The sequence below is a fragment of the Danio rerio genome, chromosome 25, assembly GCF_049306965.1.
Source record: "Danio rerio strain Tuebingen ecotype United States chromosome 25, GRCz12tu, whole genome shotgun sequence".
Classification (NCBI taxonomy): domain Eukaryota; kingdom Metazoa; phylum Chordata; class Actinopteri; order Cypriniformes; family Danionidae; genus Danio; species Danio rerio.
Window position 1 is genome coordinate 18,428,200 of NC_133200.1, and position 27,183 is coordinate 18,455,382.

A 27,183-nucleotide genomic window follows, 5' to 3' on the forward strand; every position below is an offset into this window, starting at 1 on the left:
ATGTTATTTTTTAAGCGCACATTTATGTTCTTTAGGTGAACAATTAATCCATGAAAGTTAATCCACTGACAAAAAAAATATTTTGGTAATTAAAATCTCACCATTTGCTTCCATGTTTGGACTATCAGTCCTCCTCTGATGATGTCAGTTTGATGACACAAGTATTTTCCTCAATCCATCTTTCTTGTCTTGTTCCACAGTTCTGCCTGTGGACAGATGGACTCAGTGTGCTTCTGGGTAAAGAAATGAGCAGTGAGAGCATGCGCAGTGAACTGGAGATTCTCCTCTCGATGGAAATCAAGCTTCGTCTTTTGGATCTAGAAAACGTCCCGATCCCAGACGCAGCTCCACCTATCCCGAAACCCCCCAGCAACTTCAACTTCTGCTACGACTTCAGTCAGACCGAACAGTAACAGGCCAGACGTAAGCATGAGGCTGCTGTTTGAGAAAGAGCTGAGGCTGGAAACATCCGCTCAGAGGAAACGCAGGTACAGGATTGCAGATTGGGAGATGATGAATTGGGTATTTTAGAAGAAAGAGCACTTTGAACAGTCAGATTGGGTTTTATATGTGGTGCAGACGGTGTGATGATGAAGATGATGATGGAAGTGTCTGCGGTTAACATGGCATTGAGTGTTTTTGTTTGCGTGTTGTATCTAACATGACTTTTTTTTTTTGCATATAATAGACGTTCAGAAATGCACTTTCTCTGCTCTTTTTAGCTTTTGCCAAAATCATACTAAAGGTGTTATTTGTGATGGAAAAAAGAAACGGTATGAACGTTTGTGCTTTAGTGATGTTTGGGATACTCAGTCATTCTCTTTAATTATAGTTACGTTATATAAACGTATAAAATGTACTTTTTTTCTTCCCGATTTACATGTTTAGCTTCTGCCAAAATGGTACTAAAAGCCATTAAATGACATGTAGCAGATTAGTGAGAGAACAGAACAATTATATATATATATGTAGTTTTGGTTGAAAATCAGGAAAACTTAAAGATTAGTATATACAGGGTTCAGACGGTCCTGGAAAAGTCCTGGAATATTGGAAAGGCGTTTTACAGGCCTGGAAAAGTTTTGGAAAAACCAATAAACCCAAAATGTTTTGGAAAAGTCATGAAAATTTGTTTAACAAATATCTGTGTACTTGAATATATTTGAGATAGTAATATCAGGTAATCTCTTCAAAGCTCGCAGTTTTAGCTTCGCCTCTCTTTTACTTGCTTTCATCGTAATTTAAGAAAGATTTTGAGTGTCGTGTCCAGAAACGATCTCTAATAACTACAGAGGTAAGATACTGTGAGTGCTAAAGGCTCATTTATAATACAATATACATCATTTCTAAAATATTTTCACACGGACGACAAGATACTTTCTAAAAACTATTTTGCAGATGTAAAACTATTTAAACTACGCAGATTGTCACATAATATTTGCTGATATGTTGTAATAAATCTGAACATACATTTTATTTCTTGTTTACCATGTGTACATGGACATTACATAAAACTTGAATATTTACCTCAAAGTTTTGGAAAAGTGCTGAAATTTGAATAGTAAAAACAGGAATGAACCCTGTATATAGCGATGAAAAACTATTGTCATCAATCTTTTTTTCTCTTTGTTGTGTCTCAAAATCTAAATAATTTGAGCAAATATTGATTTCTTAACTCTTCTCAAGTTAAAAATATTAGTGAAACAAATACAAACATGTTTGAAACTCAACTGATCTTTTTTTATTTGTTTGACCAATTGTTGTTTTACGCAAAGTAAAATTGTAACAATTCATTTTTACATTTTGAAGAAGCATCATAACAAAAAGTCTCTTAGGGTGCTTTCAAACTAGCATTTTTGGTCCACACCCGAGTTCGTTTCACGTCAGAGTACAGTATGTTTAGCTAGTGTGATCGCTGACTGCGCACTCGTGAACTTTACCCAAGTCTGCCTGAAAGAGGTTGTCTGGGGTACAGTTCGTGCAAACTCTAGTACAGTTCACTTCTGATATGAATACAATTGTACCAAATAGTGAAAGTGAACTGCCAGTTCTACAACAAACTTTAGTTTTCATAACGTCCATTCGTGTGTGTTTGTCTGTGTATCACCTACCTTGATGACAAGTGGTACTGACCCAGTGCAAACAGTGAAAATGTTTGCTCGTCTCCACCAAAAATGACTTCTGCAGACATGGCGTGATGATGTTCTGAACGTTGTTAATATTTTTTGTGGCAGAGAGATGCAAGTGGCTCTCTGTATTTTGGGTTTTGATTGCAAAAGCAAAAGATTCAGTAAAAGCAGAATGACTGTAATTTTAGAAGGAAAAAAGACTGTGAGCTGAGAAGGTGGCAAGAGAGAACAATCAAACTTGGGTTCAGTCCAGGCAATTGAACCAAGTGTGAAAGCACCCTTAATTTGTTCCCTTAACTGTATATGATAGAAACATTTGTGCCTTCAATATGTTTGCCATTTATAAATGCTTCCATTTTTTTCTACATTTTGTGGTCTATTTCTATATTATTGCAGTCTAAAAACCTAAAGTTATAGTATAAGGCAATAAATAACAATGAACAGACGTTTAATTGCCAAAATCACGCTAAACGACATTAAAGTGATGTTTAACACCTTACCAGCAGTCAAAAACATGAAAAAATGTCTTACAAATATCTGTACTTAATATTTTATGAATAGTTGTGGATTCTTGACATTTAGCCTCTACCAAAACTATATTAAGGGAGGGATAATTGATAGTGGGCTGTTGAATTGTTAGTAGAAGAATGACCTACCGAGGAGGTGATGTGGTCACGATCACAGTCAAAGTAAAGTAGACCTGAGGTGTAACAATCGATTATACTACAAGGCTGTCGAATGCTTGATTCTGATTGGCTGATGAACATTCTAAGAGCCCGTTCACACAAACAATTTTTTTTCCATGCCATTGCACCACTTCTAATTGTTTTTCCATGTTAATGCTCTTTTTCTATGTTAAACTCACAGTTTTTTTTTGCACAAAACTAGCTTTCGACAGCCACGTAGTGTAAAAGGCATTAAAAGCTCCTTGGTGAAGTAAAAAAAATAAAAATAAATGATACTCCCTTCATAAAAGCCGTTATACTCGCACAACATTAGCTTTCTTGTTTTTTCCCTTCTTGCATGTTTAGCCTCTACCAAAATTACACTAAAAGGCCTTAAATGACTGAGCAGCTTATTATTGAGGGGATAAAAGATTAATGATGTGCTTAATAGCGTCATCTTCCTAGATTCCCTTCAAATCGTTACTCGATCAACATACAGATATATGTTGATCAGACAAAATAATCTGGTTACACGTGTATAGATTAAGTTTTGCAGTGAATTAAAGTGCAGTGCAGGTACAGATGCACACAATGTGAAACGTAATAATACTGGCCAGCATAACCGTGCTGTATATTTCTGTTTTCATACACGTCTGTTGCATTATTATTATTATTTGTAGGTGTGCATTAAAGATGAGTTTTTGGTATTAGATTTAAACTCTATATGGACAGTGGTTTTGGATTGTGTGTTCGAGGAATAGTTTGACCAAGTGTGCTTTGAGGACACTGCATGAATATTTTTGGTGTGATCTGATATTTCCAGCTTCATCACATACTCACATTTACAGCTGTGATGCGTTTTGTTTTTTGGTCTAACTACTCCATTATGCTTTTTTGGCTAGATTATGATTTATGTGGATTTGTCAACGCATAACGAGCACTTCAATAGTATGGCAATTTATGATACACATAATGATTTGTGATTTAAATATATACATACACTACCTAACAAAAGTCTTGTCGTCAATCCCAGTTGTAAACGCAACATGTAATAACTTCTAGTTAATCATTTGTTGAACTACATCCCAATGATTACAAATACTGCAGAAGACCTATGGGAATCCACACGGACACAAGATTCTCACAGAAATCAGTCAAGTTTGATGAAGGAAAAATTATGGTTTGGGGTTACATTCAGTCTGGGGGTGTGTGAGAGATCTGCAGAGTGGATGGCAACATCAACAGCCTGAGGTATCAAGACATTTGTGCTGCCCATTACATTACAAACCACGGGAGAGGGCAGATTCTTCAGCAGGATAGCACTCCTCATACTTCAGCCTCCACAACAAAGATCCTGAAAGCAAAGAAGGTCAGGTGCTCCAGGATTGGCCAGCCCAGTCACCAGAGATGAATGTTATTGAGCATGTCTAGGGTAAGATAGGAAATGCATTGAAAATGAATAATCTAGAGGCCTTTGCCTTTCACATAAGCCACATCTGATACCAAATGATCAACTAGAAGTCAAGCTATTAATTGTTGTTCCTAAAACTTGGATAGACGACAAGACTTTTGTCAGGTAGTGAACATGTAACTATGTAAAAAAAAAATGAATGAAGAGAACAGTTTCTCTGATATTACTGGATTTATTAGGTATGGATTTCAGTAAAATGTTGGTTTTTGTTTGGGTCTGATCAAACTTGAAGAAAATAATGTTGTCGTTGAGAGCATTTTTGTTTAAAAAAAATAAGTTTCAATTGTTGTGACTTCAAAATGGAAAAATATTGTTTTTTTTCCCAGTAAGTTAAGAGATTTGGTGTCTAAAAACATTACTTTTATTCCAAAACTGCTCTACATGTCAACATAATCTTATTGTGAATGTGTTAGAAAAATCATCTGTCGTGTACAGAACGTAAAACGTTTTATTCTAGGTCATAACTATGAATCATAAATCAGAGAAAGTGTCCTCTTGTTTTTTCTCTATAGATGTGTGTGTTATAGACATTTTGTTGCATTAATGGAGCTGATAACTTTATGGTACGCAAACATTTGTGTAATCCACTGATTTAGTTGTTTTGTGGTAGTCCTGAATCTGATGATGTTGATTTAGCAGAAAACAATCCTTGTACTGTACTGGTGGTTTGTATAGAGTTTACTTGTACTTAATGTTGATCTACCATGAGGCCACTTTACCAGCTGACGACGGTACATGATATTAATTCAAGGTTTGATGATCCTTTTGTAATTAAAAAATGTATATTATTATAACTGGCCTGATTTCTTTTGTTGTGTCTGTTTATTTCAAATTGTCTGCAGCAGATGTGCATTTTAGCAACGCTTTCAGTGGTAACAAAATTTAAACCATTGATTGACTAGCAGTTTGTTTGACTGATTTAAGCTAGAAGGTCATTCTTCAGTACTATTTATTTAAAGCACTGGCTCATTTAATGTATTTAACTACACGTGTTTTGATTCACTATTAATACTTTTGTATGAATGCTGATGTCTTTGATTCACTAAGAATCATCTTTTTTGTGATAGTTGGTGTGGTTTTTATTCACTAGAAGTTTTGTTTTTGATTCAATATTTTTTGTTCGTAAAAAAGTTTTGTTTTTTGATTTACTACGAATAATGTTTTTAAATGAGAGCAGGTTTATTGATTCAATAAGAATCTTTTTTTTCTTAGTTAGAGTTATGTTTTTGATTCACTTAGAATCCATTTTAGATGGTAAGTTATTTTTTAATTCACTAAGAATCATTTCTGTTTGTGAAAGCAGGTTTGTTTTTGACTCACTAACAATATATAAAGAGAAAAAAAACATGTTTTAAATCACAGAATCTTTTTTGTTCATAAAAGCAGGTTTGTTTTGTTTCCACTGGCATTCACTAAGAATTTGCTTGTAAACTGTTTTGTTTTTGATTCACTAATAGGAATGTTTTTGATGGGAGCAGGTTTGTTGATTTACTAAGAATCTTTTTTTAGTCAGAGCTTTTTAAAGGTTCAGGACACCCTGGAGAACTTTTTTTTTTATATTATCAGGTGTGTGTGTTGAGCATCAGTTAAGACAATGTTAGCATCTGTCAGCTTTAATTGTGGGGAAAACTGGATCATTTTGAGCTTTTGTCAGCTAATTTCAGCTTCCGGCTTTAAAATGATTTTTGGGGCGGGATCAAAATTGGCGACGTAGCGCAGTACTGCAAGTGCAATGATGACGCGTCGGTTTGTTGCATGTTTTTTTCCCCGTGATCTTGTCAGGGCTGATCATACAGCAAAGCTGTGTGTGTGCTGCTAGCATTTTTGTCGGGAGAGCAGCACGAGAATTAGAGAATGGCGGACGCTGTCTTTTATCAGGAGTTCGTTCACATTCAGACATCACCGTGCTGCTGTGTTTGCCTAAATCCTCCAGATTACCAGCAGGGCTAATTGTTAAAATAGACAGGTCAGGAGACCTGCTGCACTGAGTCTGCTGGATACGGGGATTGAGGGAGAAGTCCTCATTTATAGGGTTTACCTGAACACACTTATCTTTATAATGATATAAATTGTGGTTATTAAATTAGTTCATTTCTTTGCATTTTAACTTTGTAAACTATAAACTCGTGCGTCTCCTCACGGTTTGTCTCATTTTGTGAGCTAACTGACAACAACAGTTGTTCGCTTACGTTCTCCCCTGCTGGCCACGCTCACTCCTGCCCGATGCTCGCGGAGCTCCACGCCCATTAATCATGCATCTTTTGAAAAAATTCTGAAGTAGACTTTAACCGAAAGTGGGGGGTGTCATGACCCTTTAATTGAGTTTTTAATTCACCAGGAACCTTTTTTGTTTGTAAAAGCAGGTTTCATTTGATTCACTAAGAATCTGAATATTTGTTTTTGATTTACTAAGAATCTTTTTTGTTTCTAAAAGCATATGTTTTTGATCCAATAATAATCCTTTTTCTGTAAAAGCAGTTTAGTTTTGGATTCTTTAAAAATCTTTGTTTCTAAAAGCAGACTTGTTTTTGATTCACTAAGAAGCTTTTTTTTAGTTAGTTGTTTTTACTAAAACTTTTTTTTTTTTAGTTGGAGGTTTGTTTTTGATTCACTAAGAATCGTTTTGTGTTTGTAAAAGAAGGTTTACTTTTGATTGACGTCTTTCGGATGAGACGTTAAACCGAGGTCCCGACTCTCTGTGGTCGTTAAAAATCCCAGGATGTCCTTTGAAAAGAGTAGGGGTTTAACCCCGGCATCCTGGCCAAATCTGCCCACTGGCCTTTGTCCATCATGGCCCCCTAACCATCCCCATATTCAATTGGCTGCATCACTGTCTCCTCTCCACCAATCAGCTGGTGTGTGGTGTGCGGTCTGGCGCAAAATGGCTGCCGTCGCGTCATCCAGGTGGATGCTGCACACTGGTGGTGGATGAGGAGATTCCCCCCACTGTGTAAAGCGCTTTGAGTGCCCAGAAAAGCGCTATATAAATGTAAGGAATTATTATTATTATTATTATTATTATAGAATTTTTGTTCATAAAGCAGTTTTGTTTTTGATTCATCAAGAAGAATATTTTAAATGGGAGCAGGCTTGCTGATTTACTGAAAATCTTTTCTGGAACCTTATTGTTTTTTTTTTTTGATTTACTAAGTATTTTTTAGTTAGTAAAAGCGTTTTGTTTTTGATTCACTAGACACTTTTTGTTTGTAAAAGCAGGTTTGTTATTGATTTACTACAAATCTTTTTAGTCAGCAAGAGTTTAGTTTTTGATTCACTAATAATCGTTTTTGTAAGAAAAAATATTGATAATATTGATAACATTTTTTTTTTAATTATTACTAAGTGTGGGCTGCATGGTGGCGCAGTGGGTAGCACGTTCGCCTCACAGTAAGAAGGTTGCTGGGTCAGTTGGTGTTTCTGTGTGGAGTTTGCATGTTCTCCCCGCGTTCGCTTGGGTTTCATTTGGGTGCTCTGGTTTTCTCCCACAGTCCAAAGACATGTGGTACAGGTGAGTTGGGTAGGTGTTTGTGTCTGAAATGAGTGTGTAAGGGTTGCAGCTGGAAGGGCATCCTCTGTGTAAAACATTTGCTGGATAAGTTGGCGGTTCATTCCACTGTGGCAACCCCAGATTAATAATGGGACTAAGCCGAAAAGAAAATGAATTTGCATCTTTTTCCTTCTGTCTCTCCTGAGTTCCACAATAGTACTAGAAGATTTCCACTTAGGCAAACTTTAAGTATATATGAACACAATTAAACATCAGTCAATTCTAGAACAGCAGACCTTTGAGCTCATTACTTTTAGTCATAATCATAGAAGTGATCAGCTGCTGTTCAGAAGCCGTTAGGTGTGAACCTACAAACACTTCATATTCAAATCACAAGAACAAAAGCATAACATAACATTTATAAAAGTTTATTGACACGGCCAGGAATACAGTCTGGAAGTGTGGTTTTATATCTACTAATCAATAGCAGATCATGTTGGAATCGTTTGAAATGCTCGGACACAGCTCAAAACTCTTGCATACATTCAGTAGCATAATAATTCATAAATTATGGCCACATGCCAGAAAACACAAAGAAGGAAGAGATTTTATTTTATACCTGAGTTTAAAGTGCTTTAAATATATTTCCTTAAGACAATTGTTTTACTGTTTAGAGTGCAACAGCTGGATTTCAAAAGTCAAAACACCACACATCTTCTCCAGAAAGAGTTTTAGTGAAAACCTGTTGTGAGATCTGAGGTTGTTAATCGATTTGTAGATCATTTTTTAAATAATAAAACCACATTATCAATGATCACCCAAATTCAGTCCTGGAGGGCCGGTGTCCTGCATAGTTTAGCTCCAACTTCCTTCAACACACCTGCCTGGATGTTTCTAGTATACCCAGAAAGAGCTTGATTAGCTGGTTCAGGTGTGTCTAATAGGGGTTGGAGCTAAACTACAGGACACCGACTCTAGAGGACTGAGTTTGGATACCCCTGTTTTACAACAAATTCCACCAATCAGACAGTTGCGGCCATATTTTTGTGTGCATCTAGATGGCACAACTGAACACTCGCTGTCTGCCATATTTATTACAATTTCCAAGATCCACAGCTTCTGGTTATAAAAACGGCCAACATTTACATTTCAGAAGTGGATGTTTTTTTTTTTTGACTTATCAATGGAAAAAAAGTTCACCTTATAATGAACACTGTCATCATTTCTTCAACATTTTTCTAAATATCTTGTTTTGTGTCCAACAGAGGAAAGCAATTCAACAAGTGAAGGAGGAAAATATGACAATTTAGATTTTTGGTTGAGCTCTCTCTAACTTGATATGAGTGTTTACACTGGTCACTTTTTAAAGTGGCTTTAGCTCAGTTCCAGGTTTGTTTTGAACAATTTTCTTTGGTGAAAGTGAATCATTTTCAGGTTTTTTTTTGTCCCAAAACAATCTAATATCAGCTTGCAAAGAAAAAAGGACATTAGATCATAAATACCACACACCTTTAGCAGGATGCTATAGCTTCATAATACCATAGTGAAATCTGCCCCGTTGGCGAAGCGGCACTGGACTTTCTCCAGGAAGGGTAGTCGGGACTGAAGGAGGTCCACTTGGTGCACTGTTATGTCTTTACACATGGACACGTCGAGGGTTCGCAGTCTATCGCAATGCAGAGCAATGATGGACAGAGTTCTGGAGGAATATGATAACTGCATTAAACAGATCAGACCTTTCCTACCACAACAACACTAGCTGTGTTCAGATAGACCCTGATAATATATGTAATCGGACTAGCAGGGATGGGCAAAAATACATTGAAATGTATTTAAAATAAAATACTAAATAGCTCATTTTTAAGTGCATCAAAGCAAACTAGAAAACACAGCAGCCATAAATGTATCAAAATAAAATTCTGTATTTTTGTATTTTGAAAATGCCACAAAATATTTCTCATACTAATTCACTGTCAAAGTTTGTAATTCCCTATAAAGAGCACTTGCAGGTCAGCTACTGGCATTTGAAACAGACCAATGATGTTTTGTAGGTAGTGCCACTGGAAGACTTTAAGGTGTTTGTCTTATTTCCCGGTCTAATTTTGACTAGCTCCTGAATCTACCCCTCCTATTTTTTACTTTCTTTATATGGGATGCATAATTTCCATTCATACTCCAAGCATTGATCTAGATCAGGGGTCTCAAACTCGCGGCCCGCGGGCCATTTGCGACCCTCAGTGCAATATTTTGTGGCCCGCGCCGACCGCTGTACACTGACAGAATCAGCGGAGTGGGGAGAGAGAGTGCTCCCCGCTCCGCTGATTCTATCCGTACACAGCGGTCACTGGCATTCCCCGCCCGCCGTGTAAACAAAGGGGCGGGGATGCCGGTGACATCACCACGCACCCCGCCCCTTTGTTAGACGCTGTGACGGGCGGGAAGTGTTAGGAGGGAACTCGCGCCGGCCAGAACCAAGGCAAGCTGTTCCCGCTCCTGCCTGCCACTTAGCTACCTATCTGCAGCCTGCCACCTACCTAGCTACAGCCTGCATCTTACATATATTATAGGTAGATACAGACTGGTACAGACTGATGTGACTGGAGTGGGGTGGGGGTGTTTTATTTATACATATATACGCCTTTTTTTTTAGGTGTGCAGTGCACATGCCCTTTTTAGTCTTGGATAGAAAGTGCCCTTCCAAAATGATCAAAAGTGCCCCCGCGATGCGGCACACCTTCGGTCCCGCCCTTCAGTAGGCGCGCGACAACACCGCTCTTGAGTATGCGAGCGACAACACAGCTGATCAGTATGCGCGCAATAACACCACTCTTCAGTCCGCGCGCATCCACTCTGCAGATCTGCACCAACCCCCCCCCCCCCCAAATTGAGTTTGAGACCCCTTATTTAGATGGTTTACTGTAACTTCAACAGTCTTCTTCCAGGCATTTGAACAAAAGTGCCAATCTCAATGTTTGACCAGTTTTTAATGCGTTACAAAACCTGCCTCTACCCGAACAGATATTCATTCTGGTTAACAATTAAACAATATACAATTATTAGTCACAATGATTAGCTCTTATGTGATTTCTTTTTCAAAGATTTCCCAAATGATGTTTAACAGAGCAAGGAATTTTTCACAGTATGTCTGATAATATTTTTTCTTCCAGAGAAAATCTTATTTGTTTAATTTCGGCTAGAATAAAAGCAGTTTTTAATTTATTTATAACCATTTTAGGGTCAATATTATAAGCCCCCTCGATTGTCTACAGAACAAACCACTGTTATACAATGACTTGCGTTAATTAACCTAATTAACTTTAAAGTGGAAGTGAAGCACTCAGTCAAGTTTACAATATTTTGTAAATTGATTGACACTTTAATCAAAATATATATTATAAACTCAATCAATGTATTTTAATTATTTTAATTCTCTATTTTGATCACAATTTAGCTTTAAAAACAGTGTAATAATGACATAATGCCTCTCAATTCTTCTTGTAGGCATAGTCACCTGACTGTTGTCTAAAGTAAAATGTGCTGTTATAGAAGAAAACTAAAGAAATTCTGTAAAACATATGAATTCTGACTTTTTCAATGTCATTCAGTCAATAATAAGTACTTAGATAATCAACAAATATGAAGGTTGAAACCCAGACAGGCAGTCAGGAAAGCATAATACAGAGAGTGGACCTAAGCGCACTAAATGATCAGAAATAAAAAGGGCAAAAAAAAAAATTTCAAATAAATAAATCTCAGGGTTCATACGGGCATGAAAAACCTGGAAAAGTCATGGAATTTTCCAGCCCTGGAAAAGTTTTGGAAAAACCCACAAGGTTTTGGAAAAGTCATGGAAAACAGATATCTGTATTCTTAAATACAGGTTACAGTGTTTCCTCAAGGATTTTTCCAGCTGTAGTGGTAGGTCTTTTGCACAGATCTACCAAGTACCTATGGCGTTTCAATGACAAATGTCGTGAGTGCAGTATTACAAGTCAAGATCGCATTCGAGCAATACAAGCATGCAAATCTCTTTACTTGCGCGCCGATTTCCTCTGCTCGTGCGCTCTTAAATTAACACTGCTGAAGTGCAATTTAGCGCGTTTATGTAGTATGTCTCCAACATTTATTAGATTTACTAGGAATATTTATGAATGTCTCCAATAGACCTACAGAGCGGTATTAATGCGTCCTGAAGTAAAGTGTTTTTAGTTGTCTTGACTTCTATTTTGTCCTTGGACAATCACATACTCTCACAATATTAGTGCAGTGTGAGCATTATCTTAATCAATCTTACATAGATATAAATATAAATTGAAACTAAATAGATTGCTGCATGTTTTACATGCTGTAATAAATTAGAATACGCATTGTTTTTCCTTACCACGCATATGTAGACATTGCATGAAACATTAGGTCATGAATATTTACTTGAAAGTCTCGGAAGAATCATGGAATAATCATGGAATTTTGGTAGTGAAAATGTGAATGAACCCTGCAATATATACACACACATCTGATGCTTGAATTGGCACAAGCTCCACGTCCACAACTTCATGCATTGGGTTAAATGAGGCATTGCAGTCTCCGTGTCCAGTCTATTACTATGACTGAATCTGTTCAGCTGAGGGAACGAAACCAACCCTGTGACATCAGACACAGCGACATTTCAAGACGTCGGCGCCCTAGGTCTACAATCTATAGTACAACCTGCCTTTTTTGCAACATGGTTACATTAATCAAATTTGTAATATATATTTTCATTAAAGTGGAAACCAATGTACAAAATAACGTAAACTTGACTGAGTGCTTCACCTCACTTTAAGATGAATACTAGTATCTTGAAAAATTTCTAGTAAAATATTATGTAGTCATCATGGCAAAAATAAAATAAATCACTGTTTAGAAATGAGTTATTAAAGCTATTGTTTAAAAATAAGCTGAAAAAAATCTTTCCGTTTAACAGAAATTGGAGAATAAAATATAGAGGGGGGGTCTAATAATTCAGGAGTGCCAATAATTCTGACTTCAACTGTATATGCACACCTTAAAACAGCGACACTATATTTACAGTGTTCACATGTCAGTAAATGTAATCCGTTGTAAAGCTTGTATTTACTCTGGTAAACTACTCTCGTACAGCATTAATGAATGGGTTCATGTTAAATGATTTAGTGCGGACTGAAAGTAAAAGTGGGAGCGCAGCTACTCACTCATTGGTGATGGCGTTACAGCAGGCCAGATAGAGGTGCTGGAGTCTGTGGAGAAGCGGAAGAGCTCTAGCCATGCCCTTATCACTGATCTGAGGACAGTGGCTGAGCGAAAGGCTGGTGAGGCTGCAGCAGTGAAGAGCTACAGACACCAGGCTGTCGTCAGTGATCTCAGGCAGCATGGAGAGCGAGAGACGCTGCAGCTCGGGAAAACGGAGGACCTGAGATACACACGTTTAGCAGAGATTGACAACAGAAGACATTTAGTGTTACATTCAGTTTAAGGTGAATCATGCAATCAGATTACAAAAAAGTGTTCAGGTGTTAAGGTTTAATCAGACTGGTTCATTTTTTCAACACTTATTATTGACTAAATGGCATTAAATAAGTCAGAAATCTTTTTTTTCCCTCTATAAAAGCACATTCTCCTTCAGACAATAATGACGCAACTATTTACAAAGAAAATTAAGTTGCATTATGCCATTTTTCTGGACTTTCTGAGGCTAAATGACAGTTTTGTAATAAAAAAAAAACATGAACAATTTATCAAAATAAAAAAACGGATCAAATTTTAGATTCAAAGTTTGATCCTTTACAATCTATTTTATTGTTATCAAACTCTATAGAATCAGATTATAAAAATGTTTGGGGGGGTTTTCTTTAAAAAGAAAAGTGTTCATGTATTATAGTTTAATCAGAATGGTTCATTAACACTTAACACTTTTTATTATCGACCAAATGGCAATAAATAAGTCAGAATTCAAATATTTTTCTAGTTTTCCTCAATAAAAGCACATTTTCCTTTAGACAATAGTGATGTGACTATATTTACAAAAAAAATTAAGTGGCATTATGTCTTTTTCTGGACTTAATTACAGTTTTGTAATCAAAATAAATGACTAAATTGAAATGACATTGAGTGGCATAATGTAATTTTTCTGAAGATTTTTCTTTAAATCTAAATTATATTTTTGTAATTAAAATAAATGACTAATTAATTAAAATCAAGAAACCTTTCAAGTTAAACATTATAGTTTTGGATCCTATACAATCTATTTTATTGTTAATAAACTATGGAATTAGATTACAAAAATGTTTGTTTATAATCTGTAAAAGAAAAAAAATGTATTACGATTTCATTTTTGTTGATTATCTTTTGTTAAACTACTTATTATTGCCAAAATGGCATTGAATTAGTCAGAATTCATTTATTATATTATTTTTTTTATTATTTTTCTTCTATAAGAGCACATTTCCTTAAAGAGCCCATATTATACATGAAATAGGGTCATATCTTGGTTGTAAGGGTCTCCAACAACAGTCTAATATGCATGCAAAGTCAAAAAACACTTTCATGGTCTTATAATCTGCATTTATTTTTACCTAATTATCCCAGCGACTCCTGTATGAATCGTCCAGTGATTCATTTGTTCCTAAACCCCTCCTTAGCGCGAAGCTAATCTGCGCTGATTGGACCGATGACAGTCTGTCACGATTGGTCGACTGCCTTCAGTCAGAGAATGAAATGCCCAATAGCTAATCAGCAATATAAAAGTAATCACAGTTCATACGCGCTCCATAGTGTAGGCGTGGATTTTAGCTGCCACACACACACACACAAACACACACACACCTCTGGACGACAACGCTTCCGCCCGCACCCGCCAGGTTTTAGCCTGAACCCGACCGCTCCCGCTTATATTTCGAATTTCTTGTCCCGGTGCCCGAACCGCCCCGTTTTCTACCCGCCGCGCCCGATCCCGCTAAAGAGCGGGGGAGAACATAACCGAAAATCACCCAGCAAAACAGTCCAGAGACAGCCAGACAGAGCTCTCTCTCTCTCTCTCATATGCGCGCACTAACACATACACACAAGCGACAAGCAGACACACAGGCAGGCAAAGCTCTGTCTCATTCGCATAGTAATATCCACGATATTGCTAGACAGCCCGCTCCCGTCCCAAATTAAACCTGTTACCGACCGCTCCCACGATTGATTCGGAAATTTATTCCCGCGCCGCAGAAATCTGGCGCGGGGACAGCCGCGGGAATGCAGACCTCTACCACGGAGCTCCGTAAACAAACAGCACGCGTCGCGTTTTTAACGTGACTTTGCACGCGATAAGAGAATATAGCCAGTTAACCTGATACAGTACACGCGGTTACAAGTAACAAATCACAACTAAATACATTTGCAAGCTAGAGTAAACGAGGCAACTTTAATCGCACGTACTTACATTTGAGAAATGGAGGAAGAAACTCATCCTGACGTCCATTAGTAAGTAACTCTTTACTGATCCTTACTTTAACAAACGCAGATGAAGTATTCTTTGTAGCCTGTAGTTTCCAGAAGTTTCCAACTGCTTGGTTATAATGCTGAGGTTTCATCTCTGGGTAGAGAATCGATAATGTCCATCTGCAGTGTGACTTCAATCGACCGGCATGTTTGTGTGCGTGTGTTTGTGGGTGTGTGTGTGTGTGTGTGTCTGGGTTTCTGCGTCAGAGGGCGGGGCCTCAGGTTTGAAATCTCCCGGGTTTGCGCGTGCACGTGAATAACTTGGTTTCGTTCGTACGTCATGGCGAAACACCTAATGAATCGGTATCAAGGCGACTCGTTCGAAGCACTATGAGTCGACTCTTTTATAGATGAATCAACCGTTTTAAACACTGTATTCTTACAGATTTAAGCCTTAGCTGGATACTTCACTTCACTTAGAGCTGTGTTACACACTACATGGAGGGGAATTTTCAAAAACCCATAATATGGGCTCTTTAAGACAATAGTTGAAAAAATGAGTGGCATTATGTCAGTTTTATCACTGTTTTAAGGCTCGATTCTTGTAATCAAAAAATGTAATCAAACATTCTTGTAATCAAAATACTTGACTAATTATTGAAGAAATCAACAAAATATAATATTAAAGTTTACCTTTCTTTTTGGACCCTATCCATTTCATTGTTATCAAACTCTATGGAATAAAATAACAAAAATGTTTGGGGGTTTTTTTCTGCAAAAAATGTCTTCATGTATTATGGTTTAATCAGACTAGTTATCTGAGTACTTATAACTGACTGGTTGGCATTAATACAGAATTCATGTGTTTAGAGGGAAAATTGAGTGGCATTATGTAATTTTTCTGACTCAGTTTTGAGGCTAAGTAAATTACAGTTTTGAATTAAAAATACATGACTAACTTCAAATGAAGAAAGTATAACGTATACAATTTTGGATGCTTTTTTATTGTTATCAAATTCTGTGTTTTCAGTTTAGACAATTATACAATTTTAATCGAAATAAAAAAATGTTTTTAAAATAATTATTTTCTGATTTAATTTGTGTACTTTATTTCTAGATTTGCTAAAAATAATGATAACAATAATATTACAAATCTAAAAATGTTTTCAAATGAAACATTATTATTAATATTATAAGATAATAATGTGCTGTACAAAAGAGGTTTGCCTATATTAGAACTAAAATTATATATCATTTATTTTGACTATTACAATTTGTAATTGATGATTACACAAGATTTATAAATGAGTACTCATGTATTATGCTAATATATAAATGAAAAATAAACTCAGTCATTAAATTGAGCATTATAACATAATAATATGTTATATTCATCCAAGATCTTTCTTGAATGCAAACCTTCCAAATAAAAGCTGTGTTATGAACACGAACCTGAATTCCAGCTAATAGAATAATCAAAACATTTATTACAATTGAGATTTTTAGAAGCATAAATAAAATAATGTAACTTTTTATTATTGATATTGTTCATATGTACAGAGTAGAGCACATGCGCTGATGTCTGACCTGTGTGATGCTGGTGTCGGTGAGCTTTGAGCAGGCTGTAAGCTCCAGCACCTGAAGTTCTCTGAGGGCCAGCAGTGATGCTCCTTGCTGATCCCTGAACTCCTCTAGATCCTCATCCGTCACCAGACGGGGCTTGTCCTGGAAAGGCAGGCTCGGAGGCTGGAAAAAGCCCATGTTTCCAAACGTCCTAGTAAAGCTCGGCCCTTTATCCTCCTTCACACATGAGCCACTTATGAACAAACTGGACCATTTGTGTGCAATGCAAATATGTTTTTTTTTTTTTCTGGCTAAATATGCATGATGCTAAATGTCTTTTTAATGATGAGGCTCAATAAAATATTTTTTTATATCAAAAATATATTTAGGTCCATGCTAAAATTGTTTTCAAAATGTATAACAAGAGATTTAAATATATAAACAAAAGTAGATTATTAATGTATGATATTGTGTTTCAATACCAAATATAAAACAAGATAGTATAATATAGTGTTTTATATAAATATAGTTAGGTCCATAAATATTTGAACAGTGACACAATTCTAACATTTTTGGCTTTATACGCCAACACAATCGATTTAAAATCAAACAAACAAGATGTCCTTTAACTGCAGACTGTCAGCTTTAATTTGGGGATATTTACATCCTAATCAGGTGAACTGTGTAGGAATTACAACAGTTTGCATATGTGCCTCCCACTTGTTAAGGGTCCAAAAGTAATGACAGAATCATCATCATCAAATTAAACTTTCACTTTTTAATACTTAGTTGCAAATGCTTTGCAGTCAATTACAGCCTGAAGTCTGGAACTCATAGACATCACTAGACGCTGGGTTTCATTCCTGGGTATGCTCCGCCAGGCCTCTACAGCAACTGTCTTCAGTTCCAGCTCGTTCTTGGGGGATTTTCCCTTCGGTTTTGTCTTTAGCAAGTGAAAGGCATGCTCAATCAGATTCAGGTTAGGTTATTAACTTGGCCATTGCATAACTTTCCACTTCTTTCTCTTCAAAAACTGTTTGGTTGCTTTTGCAGTATGCTTTGGGTCATTCTCCATCTGCACAGTGAAGCGCCATCCAATGAGTTTTAAAGTACTATGAGCAGAAAATATTGCCTGAAACACTTCAGAATTCATCCTGCAGCTTTTGTCATCAGTATCATCATCAATAAATACAAGAGAAACAGTTCCATTGACAGCCACACATGCCCACGCCATGTCACCATGCTTCACTGCTTAGGATCATGAGCAGTTCCTTTCCTTCTGCATAATTTTCTCTTCCCATCACTCTGGTACAAGTTGATCTTGGTCTCATCTGTCCATCGGATGTTGTTCCAGCACTATGAGGGCTTTTTGAGAACTCTAATCTGATGTTTTTTCTATCTCTTTGATGTTTTTTCTTCAGCCTAATGAAGGCTTGCTTGACTGAAAGTGAGAGCTCTTTGGATCTCAACTTGGGAGTTGACAGCAATAAATTCCAAATGCAAATAGCACACTTAAAATTAACTCTGGACCTTTAATCTGCTCATAATAATTGAGATGAGAGAAAAACACACATCTGGCCATGGAGCAGCTTAGAAGCCAATTGTCCAATTACGTTTGGACTCTTAACAAATGGGAAGCACATAGGCAAACTGTTGTAATTCCTTCAGCGTTCACCTGATTTGGATGTAAATACTCTCAAATTAAAGTCTGAAGTTAAAGCACATCTTGTTTAACGCATAAATGAAAATGTAAATATATTTGACATTTTTTAACTGTATGCGTACTATGATGACAGGATGTGCTGATGACAGCAGCGCTCTCACCTCTCTGTCAGAGGGCTGGCAGTGTTTGGTGGGCTCTGTCATGCCCAGCAGCCCCCAGTCTGAGATCTCCTTGCACCAGCCGAGCCGCAGCACCAGCAGAGCGGGCAGGAAGGTGGCAATGGCTCGGACACTCAGATCAGTGAGATAAACACATGAGGACAGATCCAGCTCTCGCAGATGAACACCCAGCAGCTGCGCCAGCGAAAACACCACTGAATCCTGCCCAGCACAATATGACACAAGTATTTTGTTTATCATTAATCATGAAATACATTTATGGCTTTTTTATGATAGTGTATTGGTAATGCATACAATACAAATATTTATTTAGAGCAGCAAAAACAACATTCAACAAATAGCTTAAAAAACAATAAAAAGATTAACAGTTAATATACTATTTCAGTTTTTCAGATCTAAAGCTGTAAACAAAAGATGAGCTCAGTTAAACAACACATTTGACAAAAATAAAAAAACATTCACAATCGAATCCTCAATTAATTCAACATGTTTTATTGCTAAAATATTTTAATGTTTCATTTGAAAAACTATTTAGTTATTAATAAACTTTTGAAAAGTTTATCTATGATAATTTCTTAGTATAATATAAATATAAAAAAACAATTTAGAAAAAAATATGAACACAAAATATATTTTTTAAATAATATTACATAATAAGATTACAAAACTTTTCTAAATAAAAACAGTTTATTAAAAGTAACACGCTGTTTTTTTTTTTTCCAAAAATCAGCTCATCTTCCAATTCATCTAGAGCTAAACAGACCATTTTTGAATCCTTTTAATCAATCTTTGGGTCTGGCGGGCAGTGTTGTCAGATTGAGTTTGAAATCAGTTGGGCGGTTTTGAATTTGATTTTGCGGGTTAAAAAAAGACATTGACTGGTTGTCTAAATTTGGGCGGTTTTGAAATATATTTTTTATGCAACTTATTTAACAAAACATAACTGTGTGCTTCTACTCCATTCAGTTCGTAGTGACCAGCGCATAGGGAAAACCATGTGGGCCCACCTGCAAAAGGAGGTGAAGGAGATTTGTCCTCCCCGGACAAATCTGACTCCCCTTCGGTTGCACGCGCATCATGCAGCGCCTGACCCTTATTGATCATTTTTTTAACACAATTGACAGCAAGAACAAACATAGAAAAGCTGTCTGACCGACAAGCAGCACCAAATTATGTTCAAACGAATTTAAATGCCAAATGGGACAACTTTATACCCCATTTCGAAAGTAAATCAAGCTCAAATAGGTAGTGTAATCTTCACAACGGTTATGTTGTGGTTCTGTGACTGCTGGTGTTGGTTGCTGCTGTATGGTTAAAAATTATGACAGTTTAAGTAACTAGTTAAATTTAGTTTCGGTTAATTTGTTAATCTAATATTCCGGGCGTTTTTTGTGCGTTTGGCTGGTATTTGGACAAATTTTGGGCTGGAAAAAGTGCTATATCTGGCAACACTGCTGGCAGGAGCACTTTTAGCTTAGCTTGGCATAAATCATTGAATCGGATAAGACCATTAGCATCTTGCTCAAAAAAGTTGAGATAATTTTCCAAATTAAAGCTTGACTTTTCTGTAGTTACATTGTGTACTATGTAAAATGAAAAGTTGCTCTTTTCTAAGGCGATATGGCTTGGAACTATACTCTAAGTTTAACATCAGAATTAAAATACTTTGCTGCTGTTATACCATGGCTGCAGCAGGCACAATGATATTATGCAGCACCTGAAAACAGTCGCCAGCTGGATAACACCTCTGCGTAATGTAACTGCACATGCTGCAGTCATGATACGGCAGCAAAGTCCCTTGGCTATTTCCAGGGGCGCCTCCAAGGGGCACCCCTCGGTAAACTCTGGCCACCCCAATATAATTTTGCGGTTGACATTATTGATTTAAATGAACTCATAAATTCCCAATATTTAGATAAATAAATAAATAAAATGCAGTCACTAAATTATTGTTGGTGTTACTGACGTAGCTCTCCCCCTCTGGTTCAATGCTGGTGAAAGCAAACTGACGCATGCGCGCGGAAAACCATTCCCGCGCGCCTCACGCACTCCTGTGTGAATCCCGGTTGGTTGTTTGCATGCACGCCGACATAATAGGCACCGCTCATGCGCCGTGAAACCGGAGTAACAGCCTTTTGTGCAGAGGTGTCAGCACGCAGCGAGTTTTGAAAGTCGTTTAAAGTTTATATAATATGATGATGATGATGATGATGATGATGATGTTACTTTCACTAAGCATGCCTTTAAAGCAGAAAGGAGGGATAATGATTCAGGGAGGTAAGACTTCATAACATGATTTCTCAGCCATGATCTGGTCTAAGATCACAGATAATTCTATAATACATTTTTTGTTTTCTTTAGAATTGTCATAATTAATTTTCATGCAAAATGTTTCTTAAGTGATGTTGGCATATCACTCCAGTTGTTGTTTTCCAGTAATATTTAGGACTGATTTCTTTTATTTATTTAGAATAATAATTGTATATTAATATTAATTGTATTTATTTAGAATAAATATAAATAAATTGTTATATTTATTGAATAACAAATCTAACAATTCAAGAGAGGTGGGGGTGTATAGGGTGGTTCGCCCAGGGTGTCATTTAAACTAGAACCACCACTACTACCCTCCCCGATCGTCCTTGACAGCACGCACACACCTTCAATAGACAGCAATGGCTATTTAATATTTACCTTAAGCTACATCAATAGAAGAAGCTGCATTAATAAAATGGTTCAAAAAGCAATATGGATAAATGATATTATTAGGTATAGTGAGTGTGTATAGTAATCCCTTTTGTTCAGTTTGTTCATTTGTTTGGGTAATTAATAAACTCATTATTCTTTCATTCATTTTCTTTTCGGCTTAGTCCCTTTATTAATCCAGGGTCACCACAGCAGAATGAACCGCCAACTTATCTAGCACATTTTGACACAGTGGATGCCCTTCCAGCTGCAACCCATCTCTGGGAATAATAAACTCATTAATCTTCATTAATTTTAGACATGGCATATCTCGTATGATGTACAATAAAGGCACGTAAAAAAATAAGTTATTTATACAGTATATGAAAAGTGTTTTTAAAATAAACATAGATTTTTATTTGGTTTGCACATGTACTTGCTGAATTATTTTAAAGAATAAATTGCAATATTTCAAGTAGAATTAATTAAATTAATAAAAACTACATTATTTCATTTACCAGAAACAAAAATATATCATTACACTGAATTCATTATTTTTTTTGTGTGCCACCCCAAGATTTGGTGCGGCCTCTTCTGGCCACCCCTAAGAAAATTTTCTGGGGGCGCCACTGGCTATTTCCCTTTAAGTGTTTATACTAAAGTCTCTTTAAGGCAAGTCATTAAACTCTGCGGCTCTTTGTGAAATGTTACTCGGTTGGCCAAACACATGATTAAATTTCATATTTGGAATCAACAATAAAATTGAACAACAATTCTATCTTAAATTTTGTTTCTAAACATTCAAATCACACAAAAACAGTATTTGTTTTAGGTTTCCAAAGCTAATGAGCATGCGCACTAACAGGGAACAAGATCACAACAAAACACTTCACTTATGGCTCCTTCTGTTTCCGGGTTACACAATATCATCCTCTAAACCAGGGGTGTCAAACTCAATTCCTGGAGGGCCGAAGCCCTGCACAGTTTAGTTCCAACCCTGCTCCAACACACTTACCTGTAGGTTTCAAACAGGCCTGAAGGACTCAATTAGTTTGATCAGGTGTGTTTAATTAGGGTTGGAACTAAACTGTGCAGAGCTGCGGCCCTTTTGGAACTGAGTTTGACACCTGTGCTCTAAACAATGCTTCATCCAATCACGCTGGTCTTCTTAAGTAATTCCCAACGTTTTTGCATTTTTGAATGGTGGAGGCGGGGCTTCATGAGGTCAGATGGGATGGACTGTACCTCCATCTCGTTTCATACGAATTGTTTTCAAGCATAGTCGGTTCATTTAAAAGAGAGATTTCAAGCTTTATTTTGATATAGTTCTCATGTCTGTCGAAAGAATTTCGATATAATTCCAGCGTTTTTGTCGACATTAGAGGTTTCCTAACAATGAAGCTGCAAAAATTGTCATAAAAACACAAATATTGACCGAGCCCCTCTCCCAGAGAACTGTCAGAATATAGTGATCAATGAATGGCTCCTTTACTAGAAGGCGGGCTTCAAGCGGGATCAAGCGTTAAATAGAAAAATGATCAAAACTCTTTTTTGAATTTTTTGAGCAAGATGCTATTAGTCTAATCCGATTTAACAATTTATGCTAAGCTAAGCTAAAAGTGATCCCGCCAGACCCAGGAGCTGTAAAAGCAGCCTATTTCCAGTCCCCCAAAAAGTGGAGTGCTTCTTTAAAGCTATAATTTAGTGATAGATTGGTTGCTCAGTCACTTACCCTAATATATGTGCAGTTCCTCAGGCTCAGGGTCTCCACCTGCGCTCTGGGTTCTGGACCGGACAAGCCTTTGACCAGCTCTGTCCCGCTCACATGCAGACACTCTGACAGATCCAGGCTCCTCAAATGCGGCAGCATCATCAGCTCGGCCAGACCTTTATCTGTGATCTTCCAGTCCTGCGAGAACGAAAGGACCCTCAGCTCCTTCAGCTCCGCACCCACCGCCAGCACCGCCCTGCAGCTGAGCTCCATACAGCCGCTCAAATCCAGCATCCGCAGGCCGCTCTGATACTTACAGAGGATCTCGATGGAGTAATCGGTCAGTTCTTTACAGCCGTGCAGATTCAGCTCCTCCAGACGGAGGCCGCGGAGCTTGGAAATGGAGCGGAGGGACTTCGGTGTGATGCCGGTGCGGCTCAGGTCCAGGCTGCGGAGGGTGGAGGTTTGCTTCTGGAGGAGATTCAGAAGGTTTCGGAGGGAAACCAGAGCGGAGGAGCCGGAGCCTACAGGACAGCCTCGGTACGGGTCAAACTCGAAGGAGATGTGGCACCCAGAAAGAGAGAGACGCCGCAGTCCAGGAGTGCAAATGGTCAGCCGGTTGAAGGAGAGGTCAGAGAGGTAGCGCAGATTAGACAGGTTCAGTTCTTCCAGGTTCAGCAGAGCACGATAGACCTGAAAACATATATTCATATAACAACAATATTTGGATATTTTTAATACATACTTTAATATTTAAATTCATAATATGTTAAATAAAAATGTGCATATATTTGTTTTATTAAAATGAAAAAAAAGTGTTAAAAATATACTAATTACAAAAAGAAAAATACAAAAAACTGATTTAAATGTGTTAATTTTAATCTATAATAAAATATAAAACATAAATGACAATAATTTGTATTATTTAAAAATAGAAATACAACATAGTATACACTAAAATCTAAATATCTGATTTTGTTTAACAGTAAAATATATCCAAAAATAACCTATAAATTTGTATACTTTTTACAAATAAAAATGTCATTATAATTTTTATTTATAGTAAAATATAAAACATTAACTACAAATCAAACAAATACTAAAATATTATAAAAAAAAATTTAGATCACACTAAATGCAACGTTTAAAAAAATATATATACAATAATAGTTTTTTGTTGATTGTAAAAACTATTAACAAAAGATTAAGTTTATTACAATAAACATTTTAAAAGCATTTCATACACATTACTATGAATTTTCACACTTTTATATAATTTTATTAAGAAATTCTAAATTCTAATCTAATTGTAAAATTACAACAATTAAGTAATAAATTCTACAAATTCTAACTAAAATATACATAGCTATACTCAATTTTGACAGAAAGCTATAATTATTTTAAAATTTATTATAATACTGTTAATTTCAAAACTATAATTAAATTATAACATATATAGGAATATAACATTATAATTTACATATAGCCAAATTATATTTTACATTGTGTAAATAATAAGTATTAAACCAATTGATTTGTTTTATACTATATATAGACAATTCAATAATAATAGATAAGCATACAGTTGAAGTATGAATTATTAACCCCTGTTTATGTATTCCTCATTTAACAGAGAGATTTCTTTTTCTAAACATAATAGTTTAAATAACTCATTTCTAATAACTGATTTATTTTATCTTTGCCATGATAAGAGTAAATAATATTTGACTATATATTTTTCCAGACACTTCTATACAGCTTAAAGTGACATTTAAAGGCTTAACTCGGTTAATTAGGTTAAATAGGCAAGTTAGGGTAATTAGGCAGGTTATTGTTAATCAATGGTTGTTCTGTAGACTATTGAAAAATCTATAACTTTCTAATAATTTTAACCTTAAAAAGGTTTTTAAAAAAATTAAATCTGCTTTTACTCTAACTGAAATAAAACAATGACTTTCTCCTGAAGAAAAGAAAAAATATTATCGGACATATTGTAAAAATTTCCTTGCTCTGTTAAACATAATCTGGGAAATATTTAAAAAGAAACAAAATTCAAAGGGGGGCTAATCATTCTGACTTCAACTGTAACTCTACAACAGTTATCTATAAAAAGAATTTCAAATGATTTAAGCTTAACTAAATTACTATATATATATATATATATATATATATATATATATATATATATATATAAAGATATATTTTGCCTTTATTTGACAACAACATGATGACAGGAATTGGGTGAAAGAGAGGGGACGTGATTAGGATGTCTGCACTACATATTGATGCACTAAACACTAGGCTATCAGCTAAAATCCTCTCGCTTCACCTATAACATCTAAATAAATGCGTAAGTCTATTTAACTGATTATATTTTAATTACATTACAACATCAATGATGTAAAAGGTACCTTATGAAATTGAAAGTCACATTAATCAGAAGTTTATATACCCCACTTGTATATTCGACACAGATTATAAAAAAATTATTATAGTTGTTAATACAAGCATCGCAACAATTATATGCATAGTAAAAGAAAAAAAACAGACCATAATTAGGAACAGATTTTAATATCTAAAGAAAGAGGGTTCCTCAACCTTCCGCCGGTGCTCCTCTCTGGACAGAAAAGCTCCAGACATGAAGAGGCTGTCGAGACCCTGCAGGTCCAGCTTGCGGAGGCTGGTCAGTCGGGGCAGGAGCTCCAGCAGGCAGGACTCGGTGATACTGCTGCCAGGCAGGGCCAGACTGTCAAGCCGAGGCCCGAGGTGAAGCCCGACCTCAAGCAGCACCTGCCTGGACACACTGGACCCATCCAGATGGCTGATGACCAGGCCACAGCGAGGATGTCTCGCAAGACCTCGGATGAAGCCCAGAGAAGAGGAGGATGCTGGAAACTTGAAGGTAAGATTTCTCTGCAGTGAAGAAAACACACGACAATTTAAACACATTTAAAAGTGAATTATTCTAATTCAAACTAACGTTAAAATTCTAATTAATGTCTGTATAAAAAAAAGAAAAACCTTAAACGGATAGTCTTGGCTTGCATTGTACCAGCTCTTGCAGACCAGTGACGCTTCCTTTCGATCCATTACATGCAGAAAACTAAATATGTAGGTAATGATCTGGAGAAGAGACGAAGGTCAAAGGTTACACACATTACAAGAACACACATATTCAATGACATGTTTGTCTTAAAATGACCAAAATATAGAATTTGTATGCATAATATGAATAAACACAATATGTATAATTATTAATATGTGCGTACATAATTTTATGTATATTTATATTTGCACATTTTTACTCAAATAATTTTATTATATATTGTTAATTATTCAAAAAGTATATATTAAAACTATTGTTATATGTATATAATGCTATATACACACAGAGAGAAACCATGCACGTATATGTGTATATTTACATGTATATAGCTGTTCATCTACTAGCAAGCAACAATTAACTAATTTAATATATAGACAGACTTACCTCAGAAGGCAAATGTAGACTCTCCATGACTGTGAACTGACCTCAGTCATCTGGCCTCATTGATTATTATTTATACCTATTTAGTGTCGATATTAAATCGCTGACAAAGATTTGTCTAGAAGTCGCGTCACGATGTTGACTGTCAACTTGCTTAATATTTTATAAACATGAGACCATCTTGTTGTTCCTGACAGTTACAAAACGTTCCCTCAAATGTAAAATTATCGACAATACATCCTAAAAGCCCTCAGAAAGGTAAACTCCTCGCCAAGCGAACTGAAAAAACATGTTTTAAGAAGAAAATAAGAATGAACGGACCAGGAACGGACACAGGAACCACACTGAACAACACGTGAGAGAAGCGCGCAAAGCTTCCTGGGAAACGTAGTTTAATAGCAGACAACGTCTGTTCCAATGACTGTAAAAAATATGGAAGACGCAACAGTTTCGACAGATAGCGCAGGGACAAAAAGGATGCAAACAACAATATATATTTGAAAAGCTTTAATAATAAACTTCATATAATACATGCTATTATAATATATTATTAGAAACATGGTGCAGGTTGTCTAGTCCTTATGCCTTATAAATATTTGTTGATTTAAAGACCCCCTATCATGGGATTTGAAAATGACGTTTCATGCAGTGTTTACCACAGAATTAAGAGAAAACATCCAGCTGAGGTTTAAATCTGAAAGTG

The 27,183-nt window shown here is 36.2% G+C and overlaps 2 protein-coding genes across 11 annotated transcripts in view; one reads left to right on the forward strand and one right to left on the reverse strand.

Annotated features, from left to right (window-relative positions):
• Positions 1 to 5,059, forward strand: part of elmo3 (engulfment and cell motility 3) — a 54,722-nt gene extending 49,663 nt beyond the window's left edge. For all 3 annotated transcript variants that reach the window (XM_017354204.4, XM_009297958.5, XM_021470668.3), the window contains one exon: positions 201 to 5,059. In XM_017354204.4, the coding sequence (XP_017209693.1) occupies positions 201 to 413 (213 nt within the window). In that variant the 3' untranslated portion in view covers positions 414 to 5,059. The remainder of the gene's footprint in view (positions 1 to 200) is intronic.
• On the reverse strand, positions 678 to 26,848 carry fbxl9 (F-box and leucine rich repeat protein). Of its 8 annotated transcripts, none has more exons than XR_012400354.1 (10): positions 26,484 to 26,848; positions 26,015 to 26,116; positions 25,592 to 25,906; positions 23,015 to 23,686; positions 18,580 to 18,798; positions 16,780 to 16,938; positions 12,960 to 13,177; positions 9,053 to 9,448; positions 8,825 to 8,949; positions 8,164 to 8,595 (listed from the first exon to the last, which is right to left on the reverse strand). XR_012400354.1 is itself a non-coding variant. In XM_073943007.1 (9 exons), the coding sequence occupies exons 1-8, from the start codon at positions 26,508 to 26,510 to the stop codon at positions 9,280 to 9,282; spliced, it is 1,935 nt and encodes a 644-aa protein (XP_073799108.1). In that variant the 5' UTR covers positions 26,511 to 26,848; the 3' UTR covers positions 678 to 4,218; positions 9,259 to 9,279. The 8 variants fall into 8 exon arrangements, 5 of the variants coding, with proteins under 5 accessions (XP_073799108.1, XP_073799109.1, XP_009296234.1 ...); XR_012400353.1 differs by having other exon boundaries at positions 16,780 to 16,992; XM_073943007.1 differs by lacking the exons at positions 8,164 to 8,595; positions 8,825 to 8,949 and adding an exon at positions 678 to 4,218 and having other exon boundaries at positions 9,259 to 9,448; positions 16,780 to 16,992.
• Positions 26,849 to 27,183: the final 335 nt, after the last annotated feature.